Raw genomic sequence first — 27,627 nt, forward strand, 5'->3', positions numbered from 1 at the left:
ACAGGAGACTACCTTGAAATCAATTTATACACATACGGGTACCTTGCTCAGACCGGCAATAGCGTCGGCTTGGGTTTGTAGCGCCGTGGCAGCTTGGACAGATACCTTGTCAGCTGACATTGATACCCTGGATAGGGATACTATTTTATTGACCTTAGGTCACATTAAAGACACAGTCTTATATATGAGAGACGCTCAGAGAGACGCTGGCCTGCTAGGTTCGAGAGCCAACGCCATGGCGATTTCTGCTAGGCGAGCCCTGTGGACCCGCCAATGGACAGGTGATGCCGACTCAAAAAGGCATATGGAAGTTTTGCCTTACAAAGGTGAGGACTTATTTGGGAAGGTCTCGCGGACCTGGTTTCCACAGCTACCGCGGGTAAATCTACTTTTTTACCTTATGTTTCCCCACAGCAGAAGAAAACGCCGCAATATCAGATGCAGTCCTTTCGGTCGCATAAATCCAAAAGAGGTCGGGGATCTTCCTTCCTCACCAGAGGTAAGGGTAAAAGGAAGAGAATGCCTGCTACGGCTAGTTCCCAGGAGCAGAAGTCCTCCCCGGCTTCTACTAAATCCACCGCATGACGCTGGCGCTCCACTGAGGGAGTCCGCTCCTGTGGGGGCACATCTTCGACTCTTCAGCCACGTCTGGGTTCAGTCAGATGTGGATCCTTGGGCAATGGAAATTGTGTCCCCAGGTTACAAACTGGAATTCGAAGACGTGCCTCCTCGCCGGTTTTTCAAATCGGCCTTACCAGCTTCCTCCCCAGAAAGGGAGATAGTTTTAGCTGCAATTCAAAAACTGTGTCAACAACAAGTGGTTGTCAAGATTCCCATACTTCAACAGTGGCAAGGGTACTATTCAACCCTGTTTGTGGTCCCGAAACCGGATGGCTCGGTCAGACCCATTCTAAATTTAAAATCCCTAAACCTGTACTTGAAAAAGTTCAAATTCAAGATGGAATCGCTCCGGGCAGTTATCTCCAGCCTGGATAGGGGGGATTTTATGGTGTCACTAGACATAAAGGATGCATACCTTCATGTCCCCATATATCCTCTTCATCAGGCGTACCTGAGGTTCGCTGTACAGGAATGTCATTACCAGTTTCAGACGTTGCCGCTTGGGCTTTCCACGGCCCCGAGGATTTTCACCAAGGTAATGGCGGAAATGATGGTGCTCCTGCGCAGGCAGGGAGTCACAATTATCCCGTACTTGGACGATTTCCTGATAAAAGCAAGATCGAGAGAACAGTTGCTGAAAAGCGTGTCGCTCTCCCTGAGAGTGCTGCAGCAACATGGCTGGATTCTCAATCTGCCAAAGTCACAGTTGGTTCCAACGACTCGGCTATCTTTCTTGGGCATGATTCTGGACACAGAACGAAAGAGGGTTTTTCTCCCGATGGAAAAAGCCCAGGAACTCCAGAACATGGTCAGAGACCTGTTGAAACCGAAAAGGGTGTCAGTCCATCAATGCACTTGAGTACTGGGGAAAATGGTGGCGTCCTACGAGGCCATCCCCTTTGGCAGGTTTCATGCGAGGACTTTTCAGTGGGATCTTCTGGACATGTGGTCCGGGTCCCATCTTCACATTCATCAGAAAATCAGCCTGTTCCCCAGAGCCAGGGTGTCTCTCCTGTGGTGGCTGCAGAGTGCTCACTTTCTAGAGGGTCGCAGGTTCGGCATTCAGGACTGGGTTCTGGTGACCACGGACGCGAGCCTCCGAGGATGGGGAGCAGTCACACAAGGAAGAAATTTTCAGGGACTATGGTCAAGCCAGGAGGCTTGTCTACACATCAACGTACTGGAATTGAGGGCCATACACAACGGCCTGCGTCAAGCGGAGAATCTTCTTCCCGACTTACCGGTTCTGACAACGTCACAGCCGTGGCTCATGTAAACAGACAAGGCGGAACAAGGAGCAGAGTGGCAAAGGCGGAAGCCACCAGGATTCTTCGCTGGGCGGAAAATCATGTAAGCGCTTTGACAGCAGTCTTCATACCGGGAGTGGACAACTGGGAAGCAGACTTCCTCAGCAGACACGATCTCCATCCAGGAGAGTGGGGACTTCATCAAGAAGTTTTTGCAGAGTTAACAAGTCACTGGGGACTTCCTCGAATAGACATGATGGCGTCACGCCTCAACAAGAAGCTTCGGAGGTATTGTGCCAGGTCAAGGGACCCTCAGGCAGTAGCGGGGGACGCCCTGGTGACACCGTGGGTATTTCGGTCAGTCTATGTGTTTCCTTCTCTTCCACTCATCTCAAAGATATTGAGAATCATAAGACGAAAAAGAGTGCGGACAAAACTCCTTGTTCCGGATTGGCCTCGAAGGGCCTGGTATTCAGATCTTCAGGAAATGCTCACAGAAGATCCGTGGCCTCTTCCTCTCAGAGAGGACCTGTTGCAACAGGGGCCCTGCGTGTTCCAAGACTTACCGCGGTTACGTTTGACGGCATGGCTGTTGAACACCGAATCCTAGCTGGAAAAGGCATTCCGGAAGAAGTCATCCCTACTCTGATAAGGGCTAGCAAAGAGGTGACGGCGAAGCATTATCACCTTATCTGGAGAAAGTATGTATCTTGATTTCCATCTGGGCCGTTTTCTCCACTTTCTGCAGACAGGAGTGGATATGGGCCTGAAATTGGGCTCCATTAAGGTACAGATTTCGGCCCTATCAATTTTCTTTCAGAAAGAATTGGCTTTTCTCCCGGAAGTCCAGACTTTTGTAAAGGGAGTTCTGCACATACAGCCTCCTTTTGTGCCTCCAGTGGCACCATGGGACCTTAACGTGGTGTTATAGTTCTTAAAATCTCACTGGTTTGAACCTCTTCAGACGGTGGAATTAAAATTTCTCACTTGGAAGGTGGTCATGTTGTTGGCCTTGGCATCTGCAAGGCGGGTGTCCGAATTGGAGGCTTTGTCTCACAAAAGCCCCTATCTGATTTTCCATGTGGATAGAACAGAATTGAGAACTCGTCCTCAATTTTTGCCTAAGGTGGTTTCATAGTTTCATATGAACCTACCTATTGTGGTACCTGTGGCTACGGGGGACTTGGAGGATTCCAAGTCCCTTGATGTAGTCAGGGCCTTAAAAATTTATGTAGCCAGGACGGCTCGGGTTCGGAAAACAGAGGCTCTGTTTGTCCTGTATGCAGCCAACAAGGTTGGCACTCCTGCTTCTAAGCAGACTATTGCTCGCTGGATCTGTAACACGATTCAGCAGGCTCATTCTACGGCTGGATTGCCGTTACCAAATTCGGTAAAGGCCTATTCGACTAGGAAGGTGGGCTCTTCTTGGGCGGCTGCCCGAGGCGTCTCGGCATTACAACTTTGCCGAGCGGCGACTTAGTCGGGTTCAAACACTTTTGCCAAATTCTACAAGTTTGATACCCTGGCTGATGAGGACCTCATGTTTGCTCAATCGGTGCTGCAGAGTCATCCGCACTCTCCCGCCCGGTCTGGAGCTTTGGTATAATCCCCATGGTCCTTACGGAGTCCCCAGCATCCTCTAGGACCTAAGAGAAAATAAGATTTTAAACCTACCGGTAAATCTTTTTCTCCTAGTCCGTAGAGGATGCTGGGCGCCCGTCCCAGTGCGGACTAAATTCTGCAAGACTTGTATATAGTTTTTGCTTACATAAGGGTTATGTTACAGTTTTGATCAGTCTCGGGCTGATGCTGTTTTGTTTCATACTGTTAACTGGTTCGTATATTCCATGTTATACGGTGTGGATGGTGTGGGCTGGTATGAATCTTGCCCTTAGATTAACAAAAATCCTTTCCTCGTACTGTCCGTCTCCTCTGGGCACAGTTTCTCTAACTGAGGTCTGGAGGAGGGGCATAGAGGGAGGAGCCAGTGCACACCCATTCTAAAGTTCTTTATAGTGCCCATGTCTCCTGCGGAGCCCGTCTATACCCTGTGGTCCTTACGGAGTCCCCAGTATCCTCTACGGACTAGGAGAAAAAGATTTACTGGTAGGTTTAAAATCTTCTTTTTTTATAGCGTCAGCATATTCCGTAGCACTTTACAATTAAATATAGGTCTTACTTATAGTTCTGCACATTGGGGGTCATTCTGACCTGATGGCTCGCTGCAGTTTATCGCAGCACAGCGACCAGGTCAGAACTGCGCATGGCTGACAGCCGAAGGCTGTCGTTGCCTGGCGATCGCCTCTGCCTGATTGACAGGCAGAGGCGGTTGCTGGCGGGAGGGGGCGACCCAGGCCCGCGACGAGTAAAAGCTGTGCGATGCTTTTGTACTTGTGCGAGGTGGGGCGGACTAGCCCTGTGCTGGGCGTCACCCCGCATGTCAGTGTAAGTGATCGTAGCTGTGCACAGCTACGATCAGGTCGGAATGACCCCATTGTCTCTTTATTTTTTTTCTAAACACTACTGAAGTAACTTATTACACTCATTTTTCTCAAATTAATTCACTCCTGTATGAGTTAGTTCCATTTGGCATACATACACAAGTTTCCACCTGCTTGTAAGGGGTGCTGCTAAAGAGTCATTGCACAATATGCAAATCATACCATGAACATGCTTCAAACCTATGCACTAATTGATTTGAAAGCTATTTGAAGACAAAACATCCACACAGAGGTTTGGTTAGATAGACCCAGGCATTGGTTTAATTCTGCATGACAGCACATCAGCAGCATCTTGAGAGTAATTATCAAAGTGGAGTTTTCCCACAGCTTCAAAGGCTTCTGAATTTACATCAAGTATTAACCTATACTTGAAACACGGCATTCCCACAAAGGCTGAATTTCTCCCCCACAGGCACCTTATAAAATGGATAGACTCCTGAAGTCGTTTACTGTCTATGCTCTGGTAAAAGTATGTCTGCTAATAGAATATATATATATATATATATATATATATATATATATATATAATTTTTATCCTTTATTTATATGGCGCCACATGGGATCCGCAGCGCCCAATTACAGATTTAACAAATAAACAAAACATGAAGACAATAGCTTACAGTTCAATACAATATAGGACAAGTACAGTATATAAACATAGCTGCGTCAGAAAACAGCCCTGAAATAAGTATCAGGGTGGCAGAAAACCAAAGGATTTGGTGCCATCAAAGGGAGTATTGAAAAGATGATAGGTTAAGTAAGATACGTAAAAGCACATGAAGGAAAAGGACCCTGCTAGTGAGAGCTTACATTCTAAAGGGGAGGGGCACACAGACGGGATAGAAAGTAAGCGTGGGCCACAGAAGGCTTAGGATTAGAGACATCTGGGTTTGGTGAAGAAGTGTGTCTTAAGAGCCCGTTTGACGTTTTGTAGAGAGGTGGAGAGTCTGAGTGGGAGTGGTAGAGAATTCCAGGAAAAGGGAGCAGCAGTGCAAAATCTTGGAGGTAGGAGTGGGAGGGGGTAATCAAAAGGCAGGAGAGGCGGCGTGCATTAGCAGAGCAAAGAGGACAGGCGGGAGTGTAAAGGGAGATAAGGTCAGAGATGTAACTGGGAGAGGAGTTGGTGAGGGCTTTGTAAGTGAGTTTGAGAAGCTTGAAAAGGATTCTGAAGGGGAGCCAGTGAAGGGCTAGTAATAGAGGGGAGGTGGATGTAGTGCGTTTGGTGAGGACGATGAGCCGGGCAGCAGCATTGAGGATAGATTGGAGTGGAGAGAGGCATTACAGTAGTCCAGTCTGGAGATGACCAGTGAGTGGATAAGGGTCTTGGTGGCATCCTGGGTCAGAAAGGGTCTGATCCTGGAAATATTTTTGAGATGAAAATGACAGGTTTGGGATAAGTGCTGAATGTGTGGTTTGAAGGAGAGTGAGGAGTCAAGGATTACTCCAAGACAGCGCACTTGGGGGTTAGAGGAGATAGTAGTGACATCAATGGATAATGAAATTGTGGAAGGTGAGGTTGTGTGGGAGGGTGGGAAGATGATCAGTCTTAGACATGTTAAGTTTAAGAAAGCACTGGGACATCCAAGAAGAGAAAGCAGAGAGACAGTTGGATACACGAGTGAGGAGAACAGGTGAGAGGTCAGGAGAGGAAAGATAGATTTGAGTGTCATCAGCATAGAGATGATATTGTAAGTCAAAAGAACTAATGAGTCTCCTTTTTTATATATATATATATATATATATATATATATATATATATATAGACCTGCACTCTCATCCAATCAATAACAACTGTGGGGTGCATCCAGTGGAGAAACACTGTAGGAGTGAATCCACATATATAGGACAGATCCCTGAACAGGGAGATGCACTCTCCAAATAAAGAATTAGTCCAATCCAGATATAGTAATTTTAATGTTCGATATAATCATTCAATATGTCAAAGTTTCGATTCCAATGTAGAATCTTTGTCAAGACGAGCATGATAATAGCATCCAAAGTCATATAAATACTATACAGAAAAAGACAAAACAAAAACAAAAAAACATATATAGAATTTAGAATCATGGACAATGCCTCACGGGCCCACATGTAGATTAAAAGTGAATCACCCCTGAGTGAACACTATCATTAAAGCAGCGTGTCAGAAGAACCTGAGTATAGAACCCGCACCAAAGTGTTGGATGTCCACTAACTGGAATAGGGGAATACGAATATAATCAAAACGTCACCACCACCTAATACAGCAGAGAAATGACTTACTCAATGAAAGTAATTCAAAACCCTCAAAAAATGCAAGCTGGTCATATTGAGCCTAAACACAAAAATAATGATCAGGTATAATGATCAAACCAATTGCAAAAAAACAAACAGAACAATCACATGTACTCACTACAGGTGTAGAGGCAGAGCATATCTGCCAGATGGAGTACTCATTCCTCCAAACCCATTAAGAAACAAATTGGTAACGTGACCACATCCATATAGATATTACAGACAACAAGAACATAAAAATATAACCAGTATTACTCACTCATATCCAGTATAGACAGCAAATACACATCTGAGCATCAGGACAGGGCTGAATGCAGTACCACAGTCCTGAGCTCCTTATATAGTGCTAAAACAGAAAATGATGTCACTATGCACCTTACACCAGAAATCAGACCAAAATATATTTAATGCCAGTGATTTAACAAGTATAACTCACTAACCGCAACAGCGCCTGAGCGTGCCAATTCAACCAACTATTTTAATCTCATAAAGGCATACAGAATAAAGATAACTAGTCTCATTAAAGAGACGGGCGGAAGCGGCGTGCGTTCCACCCGCTGTGGGCGGAAGCTCATGCGTTCCACATGAGCTTTCCGCCCGCCCCAGCGCACTCTATAATCAGCATCAAACGAAGGCACCGGAGGGCGGAAGCGGCGTGCGTCCCAACCGCTGCGGGCGGAAGCTCATGCGTTCCACATGAGCCCTCCGCCCGCCCCGGCCAACGCTATAGTTAACATCAGACAAAAAGGTACAGGAAGGCGGAAGCGGCGTGCGTTCCAGCATAATGCTGGTAAAGACGCTTGCGTTCCACTCGTGTATCAGCTGACAGGGATCTCAAGCCACATAGAAGGGACCAACAACTCCATGTCAACAATGACCGTAAAGGTAGTGCATATAATCTACAAGGGGCCCGTGTATATCGTCATCGCGCACCGCACAGTAAAGGACCTCTCCACGAAGGGAAACTCTAGTTTCCCTTCACAGCGGCAGCGGGGGGCACAGCAGCAGCGGATCTTGCCCTGGTGCGGCGCCCTCCGAAAGGCGGCGCCCCGGGCAAAAGTCCTGCTTGCCCGTGGCAAGATCCGCTACTGTCAGTAGTGCAATTGAATATGAATATGTGTGCTCAGCAAGTTGCATGGGTACAAAAGGCTAAAATTGCTTAATCATAAACTACAACTTTGTTTCTCATGTAATTGGTAGTCAGGACCACACACTTCCACTTCATCTCAATTATTTGTGTGTGTGACAAGAACACATTCAAGACTGCAGAGCTTCAGAATTCTTCTGGATTACTTAACTATTGTTGCTATCAGAAATCACCAGGAAAGTTCATACAGCTGATCTAGCAGTTCTTGATGGTGGCTTGTAGATACTGAAACAGCAGTGTAGCCTGAAAATTATATAAAAAAAAACAACCTCATATCGTGTTTTTATTCATTTAAAAAAAAAAAAGATTTGTTTGGAAATGTTGTATGTCCATGTGTTCCATGTGTTCAATATGCTCCAATGATAGATAGATAGATAGATAGATAGATAGATAGATAGATAGATAGATAGATAGATAGATAGAATATCCAGGCTGCTCATTAATAAGTCTTAAATCTTCTTTCCTTTTGGTATGAATGCATGTTTTTGTATGCCACGAGTCAATGTTCCATCTTTGAGAGTGGGAACTGTTTTGGCTTAACAGAACAGGTAGTGCTGTATGGGAAGCTCCATCCTTGTGATCTCCCCTTTGAAGTAGTTGTCTAAGTAATACAGTATAAAAAAAGGAGTGGAATTGTTTGCTGGAGGATATGGTACATCCTGTTTCAATATATATAGAACATAAGGACAATGAGTAACTCCAGTCAGCCTGGAAGATGTCACAAACTGTATAGGCCAAATGAGCAGTCTTCTTCAGTCAGTATTTAATTTTAATCTAAAAAACAGGCACCTAAAACACCAAAGCTGATACCTTATCTCAATCCTTTGATGTTGTGGATGAAGGGATTCCAGCTGGCCAAGGACCGATAATTCTTCCTTCTTGTATTGTCAAAAAAAATAACAACACTCTGCAAAATCCAAGCTGTGCTTATTGATGGACTTCAACCCAGTGTGATTCTGCAGCATTTTGTGGCTTCTTTATAAATAGTTGATGATGATGATGATGATGACAATAATAATAATAATAATAATAATAATAATAATAATAAAATAACAAAACTATAAGCATAGGCAAACGCAGGGGGGCGGTGTTCCAGTTGCCCAAAATGCAGTATAAAGGGTGTAATGGAGCCGCTGCACATGCCCAATGGCAGCAGATTTTCCTACCACGTTTGGGGAGTGTGTATGTGTGTCTCCATGGATCTGAGTATTCAATCATCGCACCAGAGAGAGAATCTGGTAAGTGGCATATCGTTATTATTGGTCCCGCATATGTTTGAAGTACTGTATAAACTCCACTTTGTTTGGGTCAGACACTCCACTTTGTTTGGGTCAGACTATGGTTCGTTTTCAATTACCCGATATCATTGATCACAGGTATTGCATCACCTGGGGCTGTTCAATTAGCCTCGATAAGCTGGAGCAAGCCGCGGCTTATCAGGGTTTTTGTTTCACCTGCAAATGTTTCACTGAACCTGTGTGTTTTCGGGAGAATTTTTTTTTTCAGACGACCTAATTGGATAGTTTCCCAAAAAATATCCTGATGCTTCTTTGCAGGTAATTGAATATTATTATTATTATGTATTTATTTATTTATTTATTACTAGTTATTTATATGCCGCACACATATTCCGCAGCTCTTTACAGAGAATATTTGGCCATTCATATCAGTCCATTCTTTATTCCCTACCACATGTATACGCACATATACACTAGTGTTCATTTTTGTCAAGAGCAAATTAACCGACCAGTATATTTTTGTGTGAGGAAACCGGAGTTCCTGGAGGAAACCCATGCAAGTACAGGGAGAATATACAAACTCCACACAGTTAGGGCCGTGGTGGGAATCAAAGCCATGACCTCAGTGCTGTGAGGCAGTAATGCTAACCATTACGCCATCTGTACTGGCCTATAGCTTGTTACATGCTACTTATGAATTCTTCATGGGGAGGTGACAATCTCTCAAAAATTTTACATTTGGAAACCCCCTTCAGAAATACTGCATTTGCCCCTGCTTAGCAACAGCTTTTCCTACCAAATTAGGCATGATACCCACAAAATTCTTGCAGTTAGGTTTGAGAAGAGACATCTAAATAAGCATTATCACGTGTATACTAAATAAATTGAAACACCTTATTTCTATGTGCAGTTAAGTATGTATTCTGAAACTGAGTAATTAAGTCTCTTATCGCTTTTGAACTCTTCTATGACATTGGATCTACAGCAGCATGTAGAGATACACAGAACTGGAATGAAGAATGGTAGAGTAGTCCTGCACAGCAGGCTTACACAGCAGAGTGTGATATATGGCAGAACATTCTCTGGTTCCAGGTCTGATAGCAAGGTATCCAATACATACAGGACAAAGGTAGAGACATATCAAAGTCCAGCTTCAGGTTCTGGTAACAAGGTATCCAAAGTACAGGGGCAAAGGCAGGTCAAAGTCCTCCGGTTCCAGGTCTGGAAGCAAGGTATCCAAAGTACAGGGACCTTAGCAGAAGCAGGCTGATAATTAGAGCATTGAGAGATGTGTCCTTATACATCAAACCTCAATATGCTTGACAGGAGTAAACTGTACAGAGCGGTGTAGCATAGCAGACTACTCAAAACACCACTCAAAGTGTACCAGAGATGCCAGGCTACTTCCATAATGACACAGGAATTAGTTTTAAATACATACAAAGTCGCACATGAAGCATAACAGAACTTGGCATGAAGAAAAGCTGTGTCTGCATCATTGTAGCATTTCGTTTAGAGATTTAAAGGGGGTACACACGGAGAGATTCATGCTTAAAATCTAAGCAATCTGACTAGATTGCTTAGATTTGAAGCACGGATCTGTCATGTGTATGCCCCCCAGCGATAGCCGCGCATCGCTATAACCGGTGCTAGATTGAGCCTGCACGCAGGCTCAATCTAGCGGGTTGCTCACTTCAGCGCTGTGTGAAGTGAGCGCCCCCCCATCGCAACCCCGCTCAGCACATCGTGCTGTGCTTAGCGGGGGGAGAGATGTGTGCTGAACGGTCTGTGCGGTCTTTAGACTCATTTGCACACAGATGTACAAGTGTCCCATATCAAATTAATCAGTGCAGTCCTCCCTCTTAAAGCGCCTAGGATTGGGTCATAAACATCTTCATGAGGAAGTATAATAATACTGAAGCACTATAATGCAGACAGTATGTGTAAAGTAGGAAAATAAGAATGAAATAAAATAAATAATGGGTCTTAATTATCCATTAATCCAGGTCATTGATATGAAATATGAAAATAAAGTGCAATAACGTGGAGATAATTACAATGGTATTACAGGTTGAGTATCCCATATCCAAATATTCCGAAATACGGACTTTTTTGAGTGAGAGTGAGATAGTGAAACCTTTGTTTTTTGATGGCTCAATGTACACAAGCTTTGTTTAATACACAAAGTTATTAAAAATATTGTATTAAATGACCTTCAGGCTGTGTGTATAAGGTGTATATGAAACATAAATGAATTGTGTGAATGTACACACACTTTGTTTAATGCACAAAGTTATAAAAAATATTGTATAAAATTACTTTCAGGCTGTGTGTATAAGGTGTATATGTAACATAAATGCATTCTGTGCTTATATTTAGGTCCCATCACCATGATATCTCATTATGGTATGCAATTATTCTAAAATACGGAAAAATCCGATATCCAAAATACTTCTGGTCCCAAGCATTTTGGATAAGGGATACTCAACCTGTACGTACCAAACCTGGTATTCGTCATGCTGTTCTGCCTGTTGCCTTGCTTCTTCATGTTCTGCTGTACAGGATCAGATGCACGGCTCTCTTGCTTTTGACATTTGATCAACTGATTATGTCTCTGATGCACTAGATCACAGGTGCTCATAGTCATTCCTCAGGACTCTAAAGAGTGCATATTTTGGTCTCCTAACAGAATCACAAGTGAAATCATTAGCTCCAACTGTGGGTGTTTCAAAATGTGTCAGTCATGAATAAACAAGTACACCTGCTGGATGACCTGGGAAATGTGAACTGTTTGGGGTCCTGAGGACTGAGTTTGAGAACCTATGCACTAGATCCATGTATGGTAAGCCTATTTAAACAGACCTTTGAGCACTTCTCAGTAGGTCTCATCCTTAGGGCAACATGGATGGTGTAATGGTTAGCATTAATGCCTCACAGCACTGAGTTCATGGGTTCCATTCCCACCATGGCCCAAACAGTGTGGAGTTTATATATTCTCTCCGTACTTGCATGGGTTTCCTCTGAGTACTCCATTTTCCTCCCGCAATCCAAAAATATACTAGTAGATTAACTGGCTCCCAACAAAATTAACCCTAGCGTGAATTTGTGTGCGTGTACAGGGAATATGATTGTAAACTACACTGGGGCAGGGACTGGTGTGAATGGGCAAATATTCTTTGCGGTATATGTGTGTGCTATCTATCTATCTATATATATATATATATACCGTATATACTCGAGTATAAGCCGACTTTTTCAGCACATTTTTCTACGCTGAAAAAGCCCCCCTCGGCTTATACTCGAGTCAATGGCTGCAGCAGACGCCGTGGGCTGTGTGGGCGTCCGCTGCAGCCGGCTCCAGGACAGACACTAGAGGTCATTATTGACCTCTAGTGTCTGTGCGCGTTGCTATGGGAGAGACGTCATGACGTCTCTCCCATAGAGATGATCGGGTGCCGGGGAGCGGGCGGCCGGACGGAGCGGGCGGCCGGACGGAGCGAGCGGACGGACGGAGCGGAGCAGCGCAGCAGCAGAAGAAGCGGTCGGGAAGCAGGAGCGGGGCAGTGGTAAGTATTGTTTTTGTGTGTGTTTGTGTGTTTGTAAGCGGCGATGGGGGCACTGCAACAGGGGGCAAAGAAAGAAGGGGGCACTGCAACAGGGGGCAAAGAAAGAAGGGGGCACTGCAACAGGGGGCAAAGAAGAAGGGGGCACTGCAACAGGGGGCAAAGAAAGAAGGAGGCACAACTACTGGGGGCAATGAAAGGGGGCACAACTACTGGGGGCAATGAAAGGGGGCACAACTACTGGGGGCAATGAAAGGGGGCACAACTACTGGGGGCAAAGAAAGAGAGGGCATAACTACTGGGGGCAATGAAAGAGGGGGCACAACTACTGGGGGCAAAGAAGGGGCATAACTACTGGGGGCAAAGCAACGGCGGCATGTTTTTATCTGGCACTGTGGGGGGATATCTGTTACTGGGGGTATATGTGGCACTGGGGGCACAACCCTAGCAACAAGCATTACCCCCTGGCAACAAGCATAACACCTACCGCATGAAACCCCTGGCAACGAGCATGACACCCTGAGCATGAAAACCCCTGGCACCGTACATTTCCCACCCTAGGCTTATACTCGAGTCAGTAATTTTTCCCAGTTTTTTGTGGTAAAATTAGGTATCTCGGCTTATATTCTGGTCGATTTATACTCGAGTATATACGGTATATATCATAGCTTCAGCTTTCTGTTCTCCAACATTTTCCAGTGTTCCAGATCTCTCATTTTAACTGTCCTTCTGCTACTGATTTCATATACTGCTGTGCTTCCCAGTGTTTCAGACCATGGATCATTATTATTATTCTGTTGTCTGGATACCCTCAGCATATTTTTGGTGGACAAGCTTCGCCACCTGTGTCAGAATATTCCCGCTGTTGTGTTCACAGCTCTGCATTTTTAATCTTCTCAGATATGACTGTGACCTTGAAGCTTGCAGAGACTTATTAATTCAATGCACCATGCATTTTAAGCTACAGTATTAATTGTGAAATTTCCCTCTCAAACTGGCATTTGTAATTTCTTTAATGTCCAGGCAAGCCTTCGATTAGATCTCATCTTTGTGTGACTGGAAAGATCCTCTCCTTTATAATTGCTGAAAATTCCTGAATTTATTGATTTTTGATTAGCTTCTTCAGGCATCACATGCTGCATCCAGCACTTTTAGGGATCTCTTCATCAAGAACTTTGTTTTTTTTCTTTTCAGTTTGCACACAGAATAAGGTGCATCAGTTCAAACAAACCCTGGACCCACATATCGATGAACTTCATTATGTATCTTTTCCCATCCAAGAGGTTCAGTAGAATTCGGATGACAATTATTTTTCCAAGGTTGCTCATGTCATTCCCCTCAACACCAAATTTGGTCTCCTTATTCATAAAGTAGATGTTCCGTTTACATGGTTGTACTCTTAAAATTTCCTTCAACTGAGGGATCCAATTAGTAGCCGAGTTCATGTGGGCATTTTGCAAGAATGTTGGTCTTACATTTAATTTCTCATTAGATTATCCGTTCAAGCCAATGGACTAAAAAAAAGAGAAAATATTTCTGTTAATCAAGATAACTCGTACAATGTACTGCCTCAGCCAGAATATGCTCACAACAACCTCTCATGAAACATCTCTGTGTCCTTTATTTTGTATGATATTCATATGTCATTCTTGCCTCTCTAATTTGTCTAATATCCCATCTTTCACAGTACCTGCCATAGATTCTTTCCTCTCATAATTCTCTGATATACGTTGTCAAGTCATAGACAATCATACAAAATGCTGCAAGGCCACCTATAAGTAAATATGTGTGGTTCCCAAATTTGTCCTGGTAGTAAGGTTTGGCTTTCAAAATATAATCTCTGCCAGTGGCTCCCTAGCAGAAAATTGCTCCTTGTTTTATCAGAGAATTCATTATTCTGGAAGTATTTAATTCTGTGATCTTTTGGCTGGAACTTCCTTTTACTCTGCACATTCTAAATGTGTGTCATGTCTTTCTATTGAAGTTCACTTATTGCTTTTCTTCCCGCAATTCACCTCCATCTTTCATTGGTGTACAAGATCAAGAGTAGTTAAATTCTAGATTCATGTAAATCCAAAGGAATCTTACAATGCCTCATTGATTGGAAAGACTACAAACCTGAAGAATGCACCGGGGTCAATGCTTATTATGTATACGATCTCCACCTTCTTAAACCTTTGCTAAAAATATATCCACACAAACCCCCTTATGTTTAGCTGTTTGATCTCCACCCTCAAGATGGGGTACTGATTTTCACCAGACCAGTCGTCTGGTGTTGCCTTATGTGTGTCTGCTCTTAAGATTTTTTCTACATGCAGTCATCTGACTGTTGACATCATCAGCACCTCAAATTTATGTCTGACATGCCTATTTAAACAGGACTCTCAACACTTCTCAGTGCCAAAATATTAGGTCTCCATCTACAGTAGCTCCAATTTCCAGTTCTCCTGAACTTCTCAGTGTTCAGTGCTTCCCAATGTTATAATGTTATAGACCTTTTCACTATACATCTGCTGAAGATTAAGGGGGGTCATTCCGAGTTGATCGCTCGCTAGCTACTTTTCTTTAACGTCCTTGAGGATGCTGGGACTCCGTAAGGACCATGGGGATAGACGGGCTTCGCAGGAGATAGGGCACTTTAAGAAAGCTTTGGACTCTGGGTGTGCACTGGCTCCTCCCTCTATGCCCCTCCTCCAGACCTCAGTTTTTACACTGTGCCCAGAGCAGGATGGGTGCACTGCAGAGAGCTCTCCTGAGTTCTCTGCCTAGAAGCATTTTTGTTTGGATTTTTTTCTACTTTTTTACAGGGAGTACTGCTTGGCAACAGGCTCCCTGCATCGAGGGACTGAGGAGAGAGGGGGTAACCTTCTTGTCTAAGATAGGCTCTGCTTCCTCGGCTACTGGACACCATTAGCTCCAGAGGGTGTGAACACAGGTTCTTACTGGGCGTCCACCCCCAGAGCCGCGCCGCCGTTCTCCTCACAGAGCCAGAAGAGCCGAAGTCAGAAGACGTCAGGTGGCAGAAGCCTTCAGCTTCACTGAGATAACGCACAGCACTGCAGCTGTGCGTCATTGCTCCCATACACCTCACATACTCCGGTCACTGTAAGGGTGCAGGGGGTGGGGGGGCCTGGGCAGCAATATAACACCTCTGTTATGGCAAAAGACAATATACATGTACAGGTGGGCACTGTACATGTATATAAAAGAGCTCCCGCCATATTATAGTAAGTTTGAGCGGGACAGAAGCACGCAGCCGAGGGGGCGGGGCTTCTCCCTCAGCACTCACCAGCGCCATTTCCTCTCCACAGCACCGCTGAGAGGAAGCTCCCCGGACTCTCCCCTGCTTACATACGGTGAAGGGGTGTTTAAAAGAGAGGGGGGGGGGGGGGGCACATAATTGGCAGATAACATATTATACAGCGCGGCTGGGGGAAAAACAGTTTGTTGGTCTCCAGGGTCATTGCGCTGGGGTGTGTGCTGGCATACTCTCTCTCTGTCTCTCCAAAGGGCCTTGAAGGGGATACTGTCTTCAGAAAAGAGGTTCCCTGTGTGTGTGTGAAGTGTGTCGGTACGCGTGTGTCGACATGTTTGACGAGAAAGGCTCGCTTAATGTGGAGGGGGAGTGCTTGAATGTCATGTCGCCATCGGCAACGCCGACACCGGAATGGGTGGATATGCTGAATGTCTTGAATGCAAATGTCAATCTATTGCATAAAAGGTTAGACAAGGCTGAAGCTAGGGATCAGTCAGGTAGCCAGTCCATGCCTGTCCCTGTGGCGCCAGGCCCTTCGGGGTCTCAGAAGCGCACCATATCCCAGATCGATGACACAGATACCGACACGGATACTGACTCTAGTGTCGACTATGAAGATGCAAAATTACAGCCGAGGGTGGCAAAAGGTATTCGGTACATGATTATTGCCATTAAAGAGGTTTTGCATATTACTGAGGAACCCCCTGTCCCTGACACGAGGGTACACATGTATAAAGGGAAAAAGCCTGAAGTCACCTTTCCGTCCTCATTTGAACTGAGTGAATTGTGCGAAAAGGCTTGGGAATCTCCGGATAGGAGACCACAAGTTCCCAAAAGGATTCTTATGGCATATCCTTTTCCACAAACGGATAGGATACGATGGGAATCTTCGCCTAAAGTAGACAAGGCGCTGACACGCTTGTCCAAAAAGGTGGCACTGCCTTCTCAGGATACGGCTTCCCTCAAGGATCCTGCTGATCGCAGGCAGGAAATTACCATGAAGCACATTTACACTCATTCAGGTACTATTGTTAGACCGGCTATGGCGTCGGCCTGGGTTTGTAGTGCGGTTGTGGCATGGGCAGATTCCTTATCTACGGAGATTGACACCTTATATAGGGATGCCATTCAAATGACCATAGAGCATATCAGAGATGCTGCCTTGTATATGAGAGATGCTCAGAGAGACATTTGTTTATTAAGCTCCAGAATAAATGCTATGTCTATTTCTGCTAGGCGGCTCTTGTGGACCCGACAGTGGACGGGAGACGCCGATTCAAAGCGGCATATGGAGTCCTTACCTTACAAAGGGGAGGAGTTGTTTGGAGACGGCCTCTCGGACCTTGTCTCTACTGCTACGGCTGGTAAGTCGAATTTCTTACCTTATGTCCCCCCGCAGCATACAAAAAAGGCACCTCATTATCAAATGCAGTCCTTTCGTTCCAATAAAAACAAAAAGGTACAGGGATCGTCCTTTGTTGGCAGAGGAAAAGGCAGGGGAAAGAAGCTGCACACAGCTAGTTCCCAAGAGAAGAAGTCCTCCCCTGCGTCTGCAAAGTCCACCGCATGACGCTGGGGCTTCCCGGGGGGAGGCAGATCTAGTGGGGGCTCGTCTTCGGTTTTTCAGCCACGTCTGGGTTCACTCGCAGGTGGATCCCTGGGCATTAGAGATTGTTTCTCAAGGATACAGGCTGGAATTCGAAGACTTGCCTCCTCGCCGGTTTTTCAAATCGGCTCTGCCGGCTTCCCCGTCAGAGAGGGAGCTAGTGTTGGCAGCAATCCAAAAATTGTATATTCAACAGGTGATTGTCACAGTTCCTCATCTCCAGCAAGGAGAGGGATATTACTCAATCCTGTTTGTGGTCCCGAAACCGGACGGTTCGGTCAGACCCATTTTAAACCTAAAATCCCTGAACCTGTACTTGAAGAGGTTCAAGTTCAAAATGGAATCACTCAGGGCGGTCATCGCCAGCCTGGAGGGGGGGGATTGGATGGTGTCACTGGACATAAAGGATGCTTACCTTCATGTTCCGGTATTCCCCCCTCATCAGGCGTTCCTGAGATTTGCAGTGCAGAACTGTCACTACCAATTTCAGACGTTGCCGTTTGGGCTTTCCATGGCCCCAGAGAATTTTCACCAAGGTAATGGCGGAAATTATGGTTCTCCTGCGCAGGCAGGGGGTCACAATTATCCCATACATGGACGATCTTGGGAGAAGTTGCTGGACAGCGTGTCTCTGTCCATGAAGACGTTGCAGATACACGGCTGGATTCTCAATATACCGAAGTCCCAGCTAGTCCCTACAACGCGTCTGACTTTTTTGGGCCTGATTCTAGACACAGACCAGAAAAAGGTTTTTCTTCCGATCGAAAAGGTTCAGGAGCTCATAGCCCTGGTCAGGAACCTATTAAAACCAAAACAGGTTTCAGTGCATCATTGCACGCGGGTCCTGGGGAAGATGGTGGCTTCATACGAGGCCATCCCTTTCGGCAGGTTCCATGCGAGGACTTTTCAATGGGACCTCTTGGACAAGTGGTCCGGGTCCCATTTACAAATGCATCGAAGGATCACCCTGTCTCCCAGGACCAGGGTATCTCTCCTGTGGTGGCTGCACAGTGCTCACCTACTAGAGGGTTGCAGGTTCGGCATTCAGGACTGGGTCCTGGTGACCACGGACGCAAGCCTCCGAGGCTGGGGAGCAGTCACACTGGGAAGAAATTTCCAAGGTCTCTGGTCAAATCTAGAGACTTGTCTCCACATCAACGTCCTGGAGTTGAGGGCCATATACAATGACCTGCGTCAAGCGGAGGAATTGCTTTGGGAAAAACCGGTTCTGATTCAGTCAGACAATGTCACGGCAGTGGCTCATATAAACCGCCAAGGCGGAACAAGGAGCAGAGTGGCCATGGCAGAAGCGACCAGGATTCTACGCTGGGCGGAAGGCCATGTAAGCGCGCTATCAGCAGTGTTCATCCCGGGGTTGGACAACTGGGAGGCGGACTTCCTCAGCAGGCACGACCTGCATCCGGGAGAGTGGGGATTTCATCAAGAAGTCTCCGCACAGATCACGGGTCGGTGGGGACTGCCTCAAATAGACATGATGGCATCCCGTCTCAACAAAAAGCTAAAGCGGTATTGCGCCAGGTCAAGGGACCCTCAGGCGGTAGCGGTAGACGCTCTAGTGACACCTTGGGTGTTCAGATCGGTCTATGTGTTTCCTCCTCTTCCTCTCATACCCAAAGTGTTGAGAATAATAAGAATAAGCAGGGTCAGAACAATCCTCATTGTTCCAGATTGGCCACAGAGGACTTGTTATCCGGAGCTGCAAGAGTTGCTCACAGAAGATCCGTGGCCTCTTCCTCTAAGGCAGAACCTGCTGCGGCAGGGGCCCTGTCTGTTCCAAGACTTACCGCGGCTGCGCTTGACGGCATGGCGGTTGAACGCCGGATCCTAGCGGAAAAAGGGATTCCGGAGGAGGTCATTCCTACCCTGATCAAGGCTAGGAAAGACGTGACGTTAAAACATTATCACCGTATATGGCGAAAAAATGTTTTTTTTGGTGTGAGCCCAGAGCTGCTCCTACGGAGGAGTTCCATTTGGGCCGTCTACTTCACTTCCTTCAAACAGGAGTGACTTTGGGCCTAAAATTAGGGTCCATAAAGGTCCAAATTTCGGCCTTATCCATTTTCTTTCAAAGTTCAAATTAGCCTTTCTTCCTGAAGTACAGACTTTTGTGAAGGGTGTGCTGCATATTCAGCCTCCCTTTGTGCCTCCGGTGGCGCCTTGGGATCTTAACGTGGTGTTACGTTTCCTCAAGTCACCTTGGTTTGAACCACTCAAAACTGTGGAGTTGAAATACCTCACGTGGAAAGTGGTCATGTTGTTGGCATTAGCTTCGGCAAGACGCGTTTCAGAATTGGCGGCTTTATCACATAAAAGCCCATACTTGGTTTTTCACGTGGATAGGGCAGAGTTGAGGACTCGTCCTCACTTTCTGACAAAAGTGGTCTCATCTTTTCATGTGAACCAACCTATTGTCGTGCCTGTGGCTACACGGGACTTGGAGGATTCCGAGTCCCTGGATGTGGTCAGGGCTTTGAAGATTTATGTGACCAGAACGGCTAGAATCCGGAAGACTGAAGCTCTGTTTGTTCTGTATGCGGCCAACAAGGTTGGCTCTCCTGCTTCAAAGCAGACTATTGCTCGCTGGATCTGTAACACGATTCAGCAGGCGCATTCTACGGCAGGTTTGCCATTGCCTAAATCGGTTAAGGCCCATTCCACTAGGAAAGTGGGCTCTTCTTGGGCGGCTGCCCGAGGGGTCTCGGCATTACAGTTGTGCCGAGCAGCTACTTGGTCGGGGTCTAACACCTTTGCAAAGTTCTATAAGTTTGATACCCTAGCTGAGGAGGACCTCCTGTTTGCTCAATCGGTGCTGCAGAGTCATCCGCACTCTCCCGCCCGTTTGGGAGCTTTGGTATAATCCCCATGGTCCTTACGGAGTCCCAGCATCCTCAAGGACGTTAGAGAAAATAAGATTTTACTTACCGGTAAATCTATTTCTCGTAGTCCGTAGAGGATGCTGGGCGCCCGTCCCAAGTGCGGACTTCTTCTGCAGGACTTGTATATAGTTGTTGCTTACATAAGGGTTATGTTATAGTTTATCGGTTGAACCGAGGCTATGTTGTTGTTCATACTGTTGACTGGGTAGTGTATCACAAGTTATACGGTGTGATTGGTGTGGCTGGTATGGATCTCGCCCTTAGATTTACAAAAATCCTTCCTCGTACTGTCCATCTCCTCTGGGCACAGTTTCCCTAACTGAGGTCTGGAGGAGGGGCATAGAGGGAGGAGCCAGTGCACATCCAGAGTCCAAAACTTTCTTAAAGTGCCCGTCTATCCCCATGGTCCTTACGGAGTCCCAGCATCCTCTACGGACTACGAGAAATAGATTTACCGGTAAGTAAAATCTTATTTTTGCAGCGCTGCGATCATATAGTCGCCACATGTAGGGGAGTGTATTTTCGCTTTGCAAGTGTGCGAACGCCTGTGCAGCCGAGCTCTGCAAAAGCATTTTGTGCAGTTTCTGAGTAGGTCTGAAGTTACTTAGCCCTTGCGATCACTTCAGCCTGTCTGGTCCCGGAATTGACGTCAGACACCCGCCCTGCAAACGCTTGGACATGCCTGCGTTTTCCCAAACACTCCCAGAAAACGGTCAGTTGACATCCACAAACGCCCTCCTTGCGATCGGATTCTTCATTAACTCCATCGCTCAGCAATGATCCGCTTTGTACCCGTACAACACGCCTGCGCATTGCGGTGCATACGCATGCGCAGTAGTGACTTGATCGCTGCGCTGCAAAAAACTGCAGCGTGCGAACAGGTCGGAATGACTCCCAAAGTGCCATGCTGTGCTTCCCAGTGTTCCAGACCATGGCTTAATCGGACTTTTTCTGCTGCTGTTTTGGTATTGTGCTGTGCTTACCAGTGTTTCAGCCCCCAGCTCAATTACTGTCTTTCTGTTGCTGATTGTGTATATTGATTTCTTAACCTACTAACTTGTCATACCAGGTGGCAAGCCTGATGCTAGTAACCTGCATTCTCCCAACTGCAGAGCCCAAGCTTCTTTGTTGGGGTCACTTGTAAGTGACATGGGTCAATTAGACTCCACTACTCTGCACAAATCCTAGTTTGCATCAGGGAATCCACTGCCTCCAGATTTTACTCTCTTTAGAAATTTTTTCACAAGATGGTAAGACTGTTTCCAATGTTTCATGGGACCATGAAAGGCTTTCTCATGTTTTGCCTATCAGTCAATTGAATCTCCATATATAAAACACATTACTGATTATTGAATAATGGAAGTATTACTACATCTCATATTGGATAGCTCGATATTCAGTAATAGATCATTACAGCAGTCTGGACAATGAACTAAATAAAACTGAATCTAGAGACAGTCTTCTTTCTTCTCTAAAATACTAACAACTGGAGAATCTGTGGCTTACTTTTGTCTCTGTGACTTACAAATCTGTGACTTACAAATATTTCAACAACACAATGCAGCAATCTTGGAGCCTGATTACTCACTTATGGGGCAGAATGTAATGGCGTCTGAGATCGCTGGAGGTGCGTGTTGCTGGCCGATCTCGGACATTAAAGGGGCAGTCACTTAAAAGGCCTGGTTTTGCTTTAAAAGTGATTGCCCCTTTGAAAAAATGTCTTAGATCGTCCAGCATACTTCACCTCGGTTGATCTCGGACGACATTACATCCAGCCGATGATCTTTGGTCATGTAATTGAAGCCTTGGCATACTGTTGACTGATATAATGGTTTACATTTCAAATTTACATGTAAACACCCAAAGCTTTTTGGAAAGACAGGGTATTTACTTCTGAAAGAGACTTGTGCTTACATTCTTCGACAGATGAGCCATTTTGGAGAGAGAGAATATACATTTATGTCTACAGTGTAGACTTACACCAGTGGTTCCCAAACTTTTCTGAATCACGGCACCCTAGAGTATCATCATTTTTTTCATGGCACTCCTAGGCCAAAAGTTTCTTATTGAGAAATTTAGAAGTAAATATTACATTAAGTAAAGTGTGTTTATATGCTACCCTTAGGTTTAATTGTGTGGTGAGGGACAAGATTTGCTTCTGTTTGTCCACATATTTTATGATTGGCAGCCACCAGCTCTGGTTTTGCCTATTACATTTACCATAAATAATTTGAATTGGTCCTGGACCACCAATCCAAGGCACCCCTGCAAGTGTCCCGAGGCACCCCTGATGGGAATATTTACCTCTGTCTCTGCATTTTGCATCAGAATTATGGATTTTCTTTATATAACGCCATTCAGAAATGGCGTTCTATAAATTAAAAATGTATCGGAAAGTTTAATGTATATTATGCTTGCTGAATAGCATAAAACATTAAACCACAATATAGATCAATGGATTGATCCCTATTGTGTGATATTCAGTGAGATGGGTATGAACAGAGAAAATAATTGCGCTATCTTCTTGGTTAACCTTTTGCTTAATAGCGGGGTTACTGTACCTTAAAAATGTGGAAACACTCTTTACCGCAATTTTAACATAAAAAAATTCATCCTGATTAGAGCCCTTAATGTAGAATTAAATGTATATTAGGCAGTATGATTAAACTCATTTCAATGCATGTTTTCACTTTTCTACACAAATGAAATATGGTTTTCCATTGCCAGAGAAACAATTTTTAAAGTTTTTAGTTGATATGGTCAAACAAGTATTTTACTTTTTAATTCAGCTTGGAGAAAGTGAGCCACGTATCATGGTGATATGTGGATAATATGTGTTGCGTATTTGGTAAACATACACTGCATGTTATTAATTGCTCTACCAATTATAGGATTCTACTTATAGAGGCTATGGTTTAAAAAAGGTAGGCAGGTATAAACCATTTATGTGAAAATGGGCTATACAAAAGATTTACATGAAAAGGTGTCTTTGGTGTATTAAGAATGGGTCACTAGCCAAATAACAAGCAATAACACTGCTATAGTCAGCTAATAGCTAAGTACAACAGCAATGTTGAAAGTTGAACGGCCCCTTGTATTTTATTATGATTGGTCTAATAAAGTTTGTGGTCACCAAGTCTAAACACAGCATCTGTGGGATGAAATGGAAACCGCTTTTACTGAGGTCCAACACCACCTTATTTACCACAGCAACATGGACCTGTATTCCTGTGCCACATTTCCAGTTTGTGCCTTTACAAATTTAGACTCTTCTGGAGTCAGAAGGGGGTGGAACTCACTGTTTGGTATCTGTAGAACGAGGAGATTCTCAGCAAAATTGTCCATGTATGTCCCATACGTCAATGACATTAATGGTTTGTTTTGTACATAATGTAAAACAATGTCTCATCTGTTCTTATCAATTATGCTATGTAACTAAAAGGGCCAATACACCAACAAGCCCAATTCCCCAATTGGCGATCTCTGATTCTTGTAAGATTTGCAAAATACAACATGTTAGAAATCTCCAACTCGGCAATTCCAATTATTTTTGGGTCAGAATGGGCAAATTGAGGATTTCCAGCATGTTGGATTTTGCTGATTATATAACGCAATTATTGGCAAAACGCATAATTAATTCAACCAATTGATAGTTGATGTATGGGCACCATGAAATATGAGCTTTGCGTATGGAATAGTTTATGTTTAAACATAGCATACATGTCATATTAAAAGTGTGTTTGGTTAGTGCACAATACTTTTATAGTATTTTTAGGAATTGTATTTAAATTTTAATTACAATATGGTCTACAAGATCACATATAACTTTTCTTTATTCCAGATCCGAAAAAAAATTTGACTCCAACTCAGGTATGTCTAACTGTACCATGCAACCATTAAAACATGTGCCCAATGCAATCATTAACATTTATTTATTAATAAAACCCAAAATACTGTAAGGTGGGGTACAAGAAAAGATGGCACTGGCAGGATGCTGCTAAGTGTTTTCACAAAGGTAGTTTTCTATAAATTCTCTCATAGTAGTCTAATGAGTTTGACAATGGATGATATAGTTGTATTGAGCCAACTCTGTAGTGTTCTTTGACACTGTGGCTATAAAAAGTATGTCCTAAATTATAATTTTACTTTTCTCTTGAGTATTTCAAAAATGTTGTTTTAGTCATTGTCTTCTTTGCACAGAGATGTTCCACTACAAAAAACTGTTTTAAACTCAGAATAGATTGCCATGTGCAATACACATGTATATATCTATGTATGACGTATGTTTTCTTTTTATAGGGTTGTCTATTATTCTGTGCCAATTTTTTGAAATAAGGCCAGTTTTGTTATGAGTAGTGTAGCATATTGTAACCGTTTTACTTCTTACATCTTTGTAAAGTTTTAGTGTTTACATTACATAATCTTTTCACATGAATGTATTTTAGCAACATGTAAAATAATTGCATTCATAAAGGAGTAAAAGCACAGACAAGGAATAATTGTTAAATTTAGCCATAAAACAATTAAGTTTTTTTAATTTCTGGCTGTAAGAGTGCATAGAATTTTTTTTTTTGCACATTGTATTGCAGCATATGTACGTTGTAGCCAAACAATTTAGATTGGAGCAAAAGAGTTCAGTTGTGGGGGATATGTACTAACGCCTTGTAGATTGATAAAGTACCAGCCAATCAGCTCCTAACTGTCATGTTACAGGCTGTGTTTGAAAAATGACAGGAGCAGATAGGTTGGTACTTTATCTGTCTTCACTTTATCACTCTCCAGTCTCCAAGGAGTAGTACATCAACTATTGTTGAATAGCCAACACCTTTCACCAAATGTTGTGCTAGTTAGTATGACACAGTCGGACCCAGTAATTGTGCTGCTGCACACTGCAAGCCTGGGCCTGGCTGCTGTGAAGCAGGCAAATTATGCTGCCCTGGCACTCTGAGGCTCAGCCTAAAAACTGGCTTTAGTGACCCAATTAGGGGATTCGACCTTGCTCCCATGGCCCAACCTGCCCCTTCTAAGGGTTGCTTTAGATCCACTCCTGGCTGTTAGATACACATGTAAGATAAGAGATCAGATCACTTGACACAGAATTATAGAAAGAACCTGAAAGATATTTCTCTGACGTCCTAGTGGATGCTGGGACTCCGTCAGGACCATGGGGATTAGCGGCTCCGCAGGAGACAGGGCACAAAAATAAAAGCTTTAGGACTAGGTGGTGTGCACTGGCTCCTCTATGACCCTCCTCCAAGCCTCAGTTAGGTTTTTGTGCCCGTCCGAGCAGGGTGCAATCTAGGTGGCTCTCCTAAAGAGCTGCTTAGAAAAAGTTATTAGGTTTTTTATTTTCAGTGAGTCCTGCTGGCAACAGGCTCACTGCAACGAGGGACTTAGGGGAGAAGAAGTGAACTCACCTGCGTGCAGGATGGATTGGCTTCTTAGGCTACTGGACACCATTAGCTCCAGAGGGATCAAACACAGGCCCAGCCATGGAGTCCGGTCCCGGAGCCGCGCCGCCGACCCCCTTGCAGATGCCGAAAAGTGAAGAGGTCCAGAAACCGGCGGCAGAAGACTTTTCAGTCTTCATGAGGTAGCGCACAGCACTGCAGCTGTGCGCCATTGTTGTCAGCACACTTCACACCAGCGGTCACTGAGGGTGCAGGGCGCTGGGGGGGGGCGCCCTGGGCAGCAATGATAATACCTTGTTCTGGCTAAAAATACATCACATATAGCCCCTGGGGCTATATGGATGTATTTAACCCCTGCCAGGTCTCACAAACACCGGGAGAAGAGCCCGCCGAAATAGGGGGCGGGGCCTATCTCCTCAGCACACAGCGCCATTTTCCTGCACAGCTCCGCTGCGAGGAAGGCTCCCAGGACTCTCCCCTGCACTGCACTACAGAAACAGGGTAAAAAAACAGAGAGGGGGGGCACTTTTTTGGCGATATTGATATATTAAGCTGCTATAAAGGAAACAACACTTCTGTAGGGTTGTTCCTATATATTTATAGCGCTTGGGTGTGTGCTGGCAAACTCTCCCTCTGTCTCCCCAAAGGGCTAGTGGGGTCCTGTCTTCGATAAGAGCATTCCCTGTGTGTCTGCTGTGTGTCGGTACGTGTGTGTCGACATGTATGAGGACGATGTTGGTGTGGAGGCGGAGCAATTGCCGGTAATGGTGATGTCACCCCCTAGGGAGTCGACACCGGAATGGATGGCTTTGTTTATGGAATTACGTGATAATGTCAGCACGTTACAAAAATCAGTTGACGACATGAGACGGCCGGCAAACCAGTTAGTACCTGTCCAGGCGTCTCAGACACCGTCAGGGGCTGTAAAACGCCCTTTACCTCAGTCGGTCGACACAGACCCAGACACGGACACCGAATCTAGTGTCGACGGTGAAGAAACAAACGTATTTTCCAGTAGGGCCACACGTTATATGATCACGGCAATGAAGGAGGCTTTGCATATCTCTGATACTGCAAGTACCACAAAAAGGGGTATTATGTGGGGTCTGAAAAAACTACCTGTAGTTTTTCCTGAGTCAGAGGAATTGAATGAAGTGTGTGATGAAGCGTGGGTTAACCCCGATAGAAAACTGCTAATTTCAAAGAAGTTATTGGCATTATATCCTTTCCTGCCAGAGGTTAGGGCGCGCTGGGAAACACCCCCTAGGGTGGATAAGGCACTCGCACGCTTATCAAAACAAGTGGCGTTACCGTCTCCTGAAACGGCCGCCCTCAAGGATCCAGCTGATAGGAGGCTGGAAACTACCCTGAAAAGTATATACACTCATACTGGTGTTATACTGCGACCAGCCATCGCCTCTGCATGGATGTGCAGTGCTGGGGTGGTTTGGTCGGATTCCCTGACTGAAAATATTGATACCCTGGATAGGGACAGTATTTTATTGACTATAGAGCAATTAAAGGATGCTTTTCTTTATATGCGAGATGCTCAGAGGGATATTTGCACTCTGGCATCGAGAGTAAGTGCGATGTCCATATCTGCCAGAAGAAGTTTATGGACGCGACAGTGGTCAGGTGATGCGGATTCCAAACGGCATATGGAAGTATTGCCGTATAAAGGGGAGGAATTATTTGGGGTCGGTCTATCGGATTTGGTGGCCACGGCAACAGCCGGGAAATCCACCTTTTTACCTCAGGTCCCCTCCCAACAGAAAAAGACACCGTCTTTTCAGCCGCAGTCCTTTCGTTCCTATAAGAACAAGCTGGCAAAAGGACAGTCATATCTGCCCCGAGGCAAAGGAAAGG

The 27,627-nt window shown here is 45.0% G+C and overlaps 1 protein-coding gene across 3 annotated transcripts in view; it reads left to right on the forward strand.

Moving 5' to 3' along the window:
* MSRB3 (methionine sulfoxide reductase B3) overlaps nucleotides 1–27,627 on the forward strand; it is a 271,831-nt gene that overhangs the window by 159,038 nt on the left and 85,166 nt on the right. For all 3 annotated transcript variants that reach the window (XM_063927556.1, XM_063927557.1, XM_063927555.1), the window contains one exon: nucleotides 24,192–24,220. In XM_063927556.1, coding sequence (XP_063783626.1) covers nucleotides 24,192–24,220 — 29 coding nt within the window. The remainder of the gene's footprint in view (nucleotides 1–24,191; nucleotides 24,221–27,627) is intronic.

The sequence above is a fragment of the Pseudophryne corroboree genome, chromosome 6 (genome assembly GCF_028390025.1).
Source record: "Pseudophryne corroboree isolate aPseCor3 chromosome 6, aPseCor3.hap2, whole genome shotgun sequence".
Classification (NCBI taxonomy): domain Eukaryota; kingdom Metazoa; phylum Chordata; class Amphibia; order Anura; family Myobatrachidae; genus Pseudophryne; species Pseudophryne corroboree.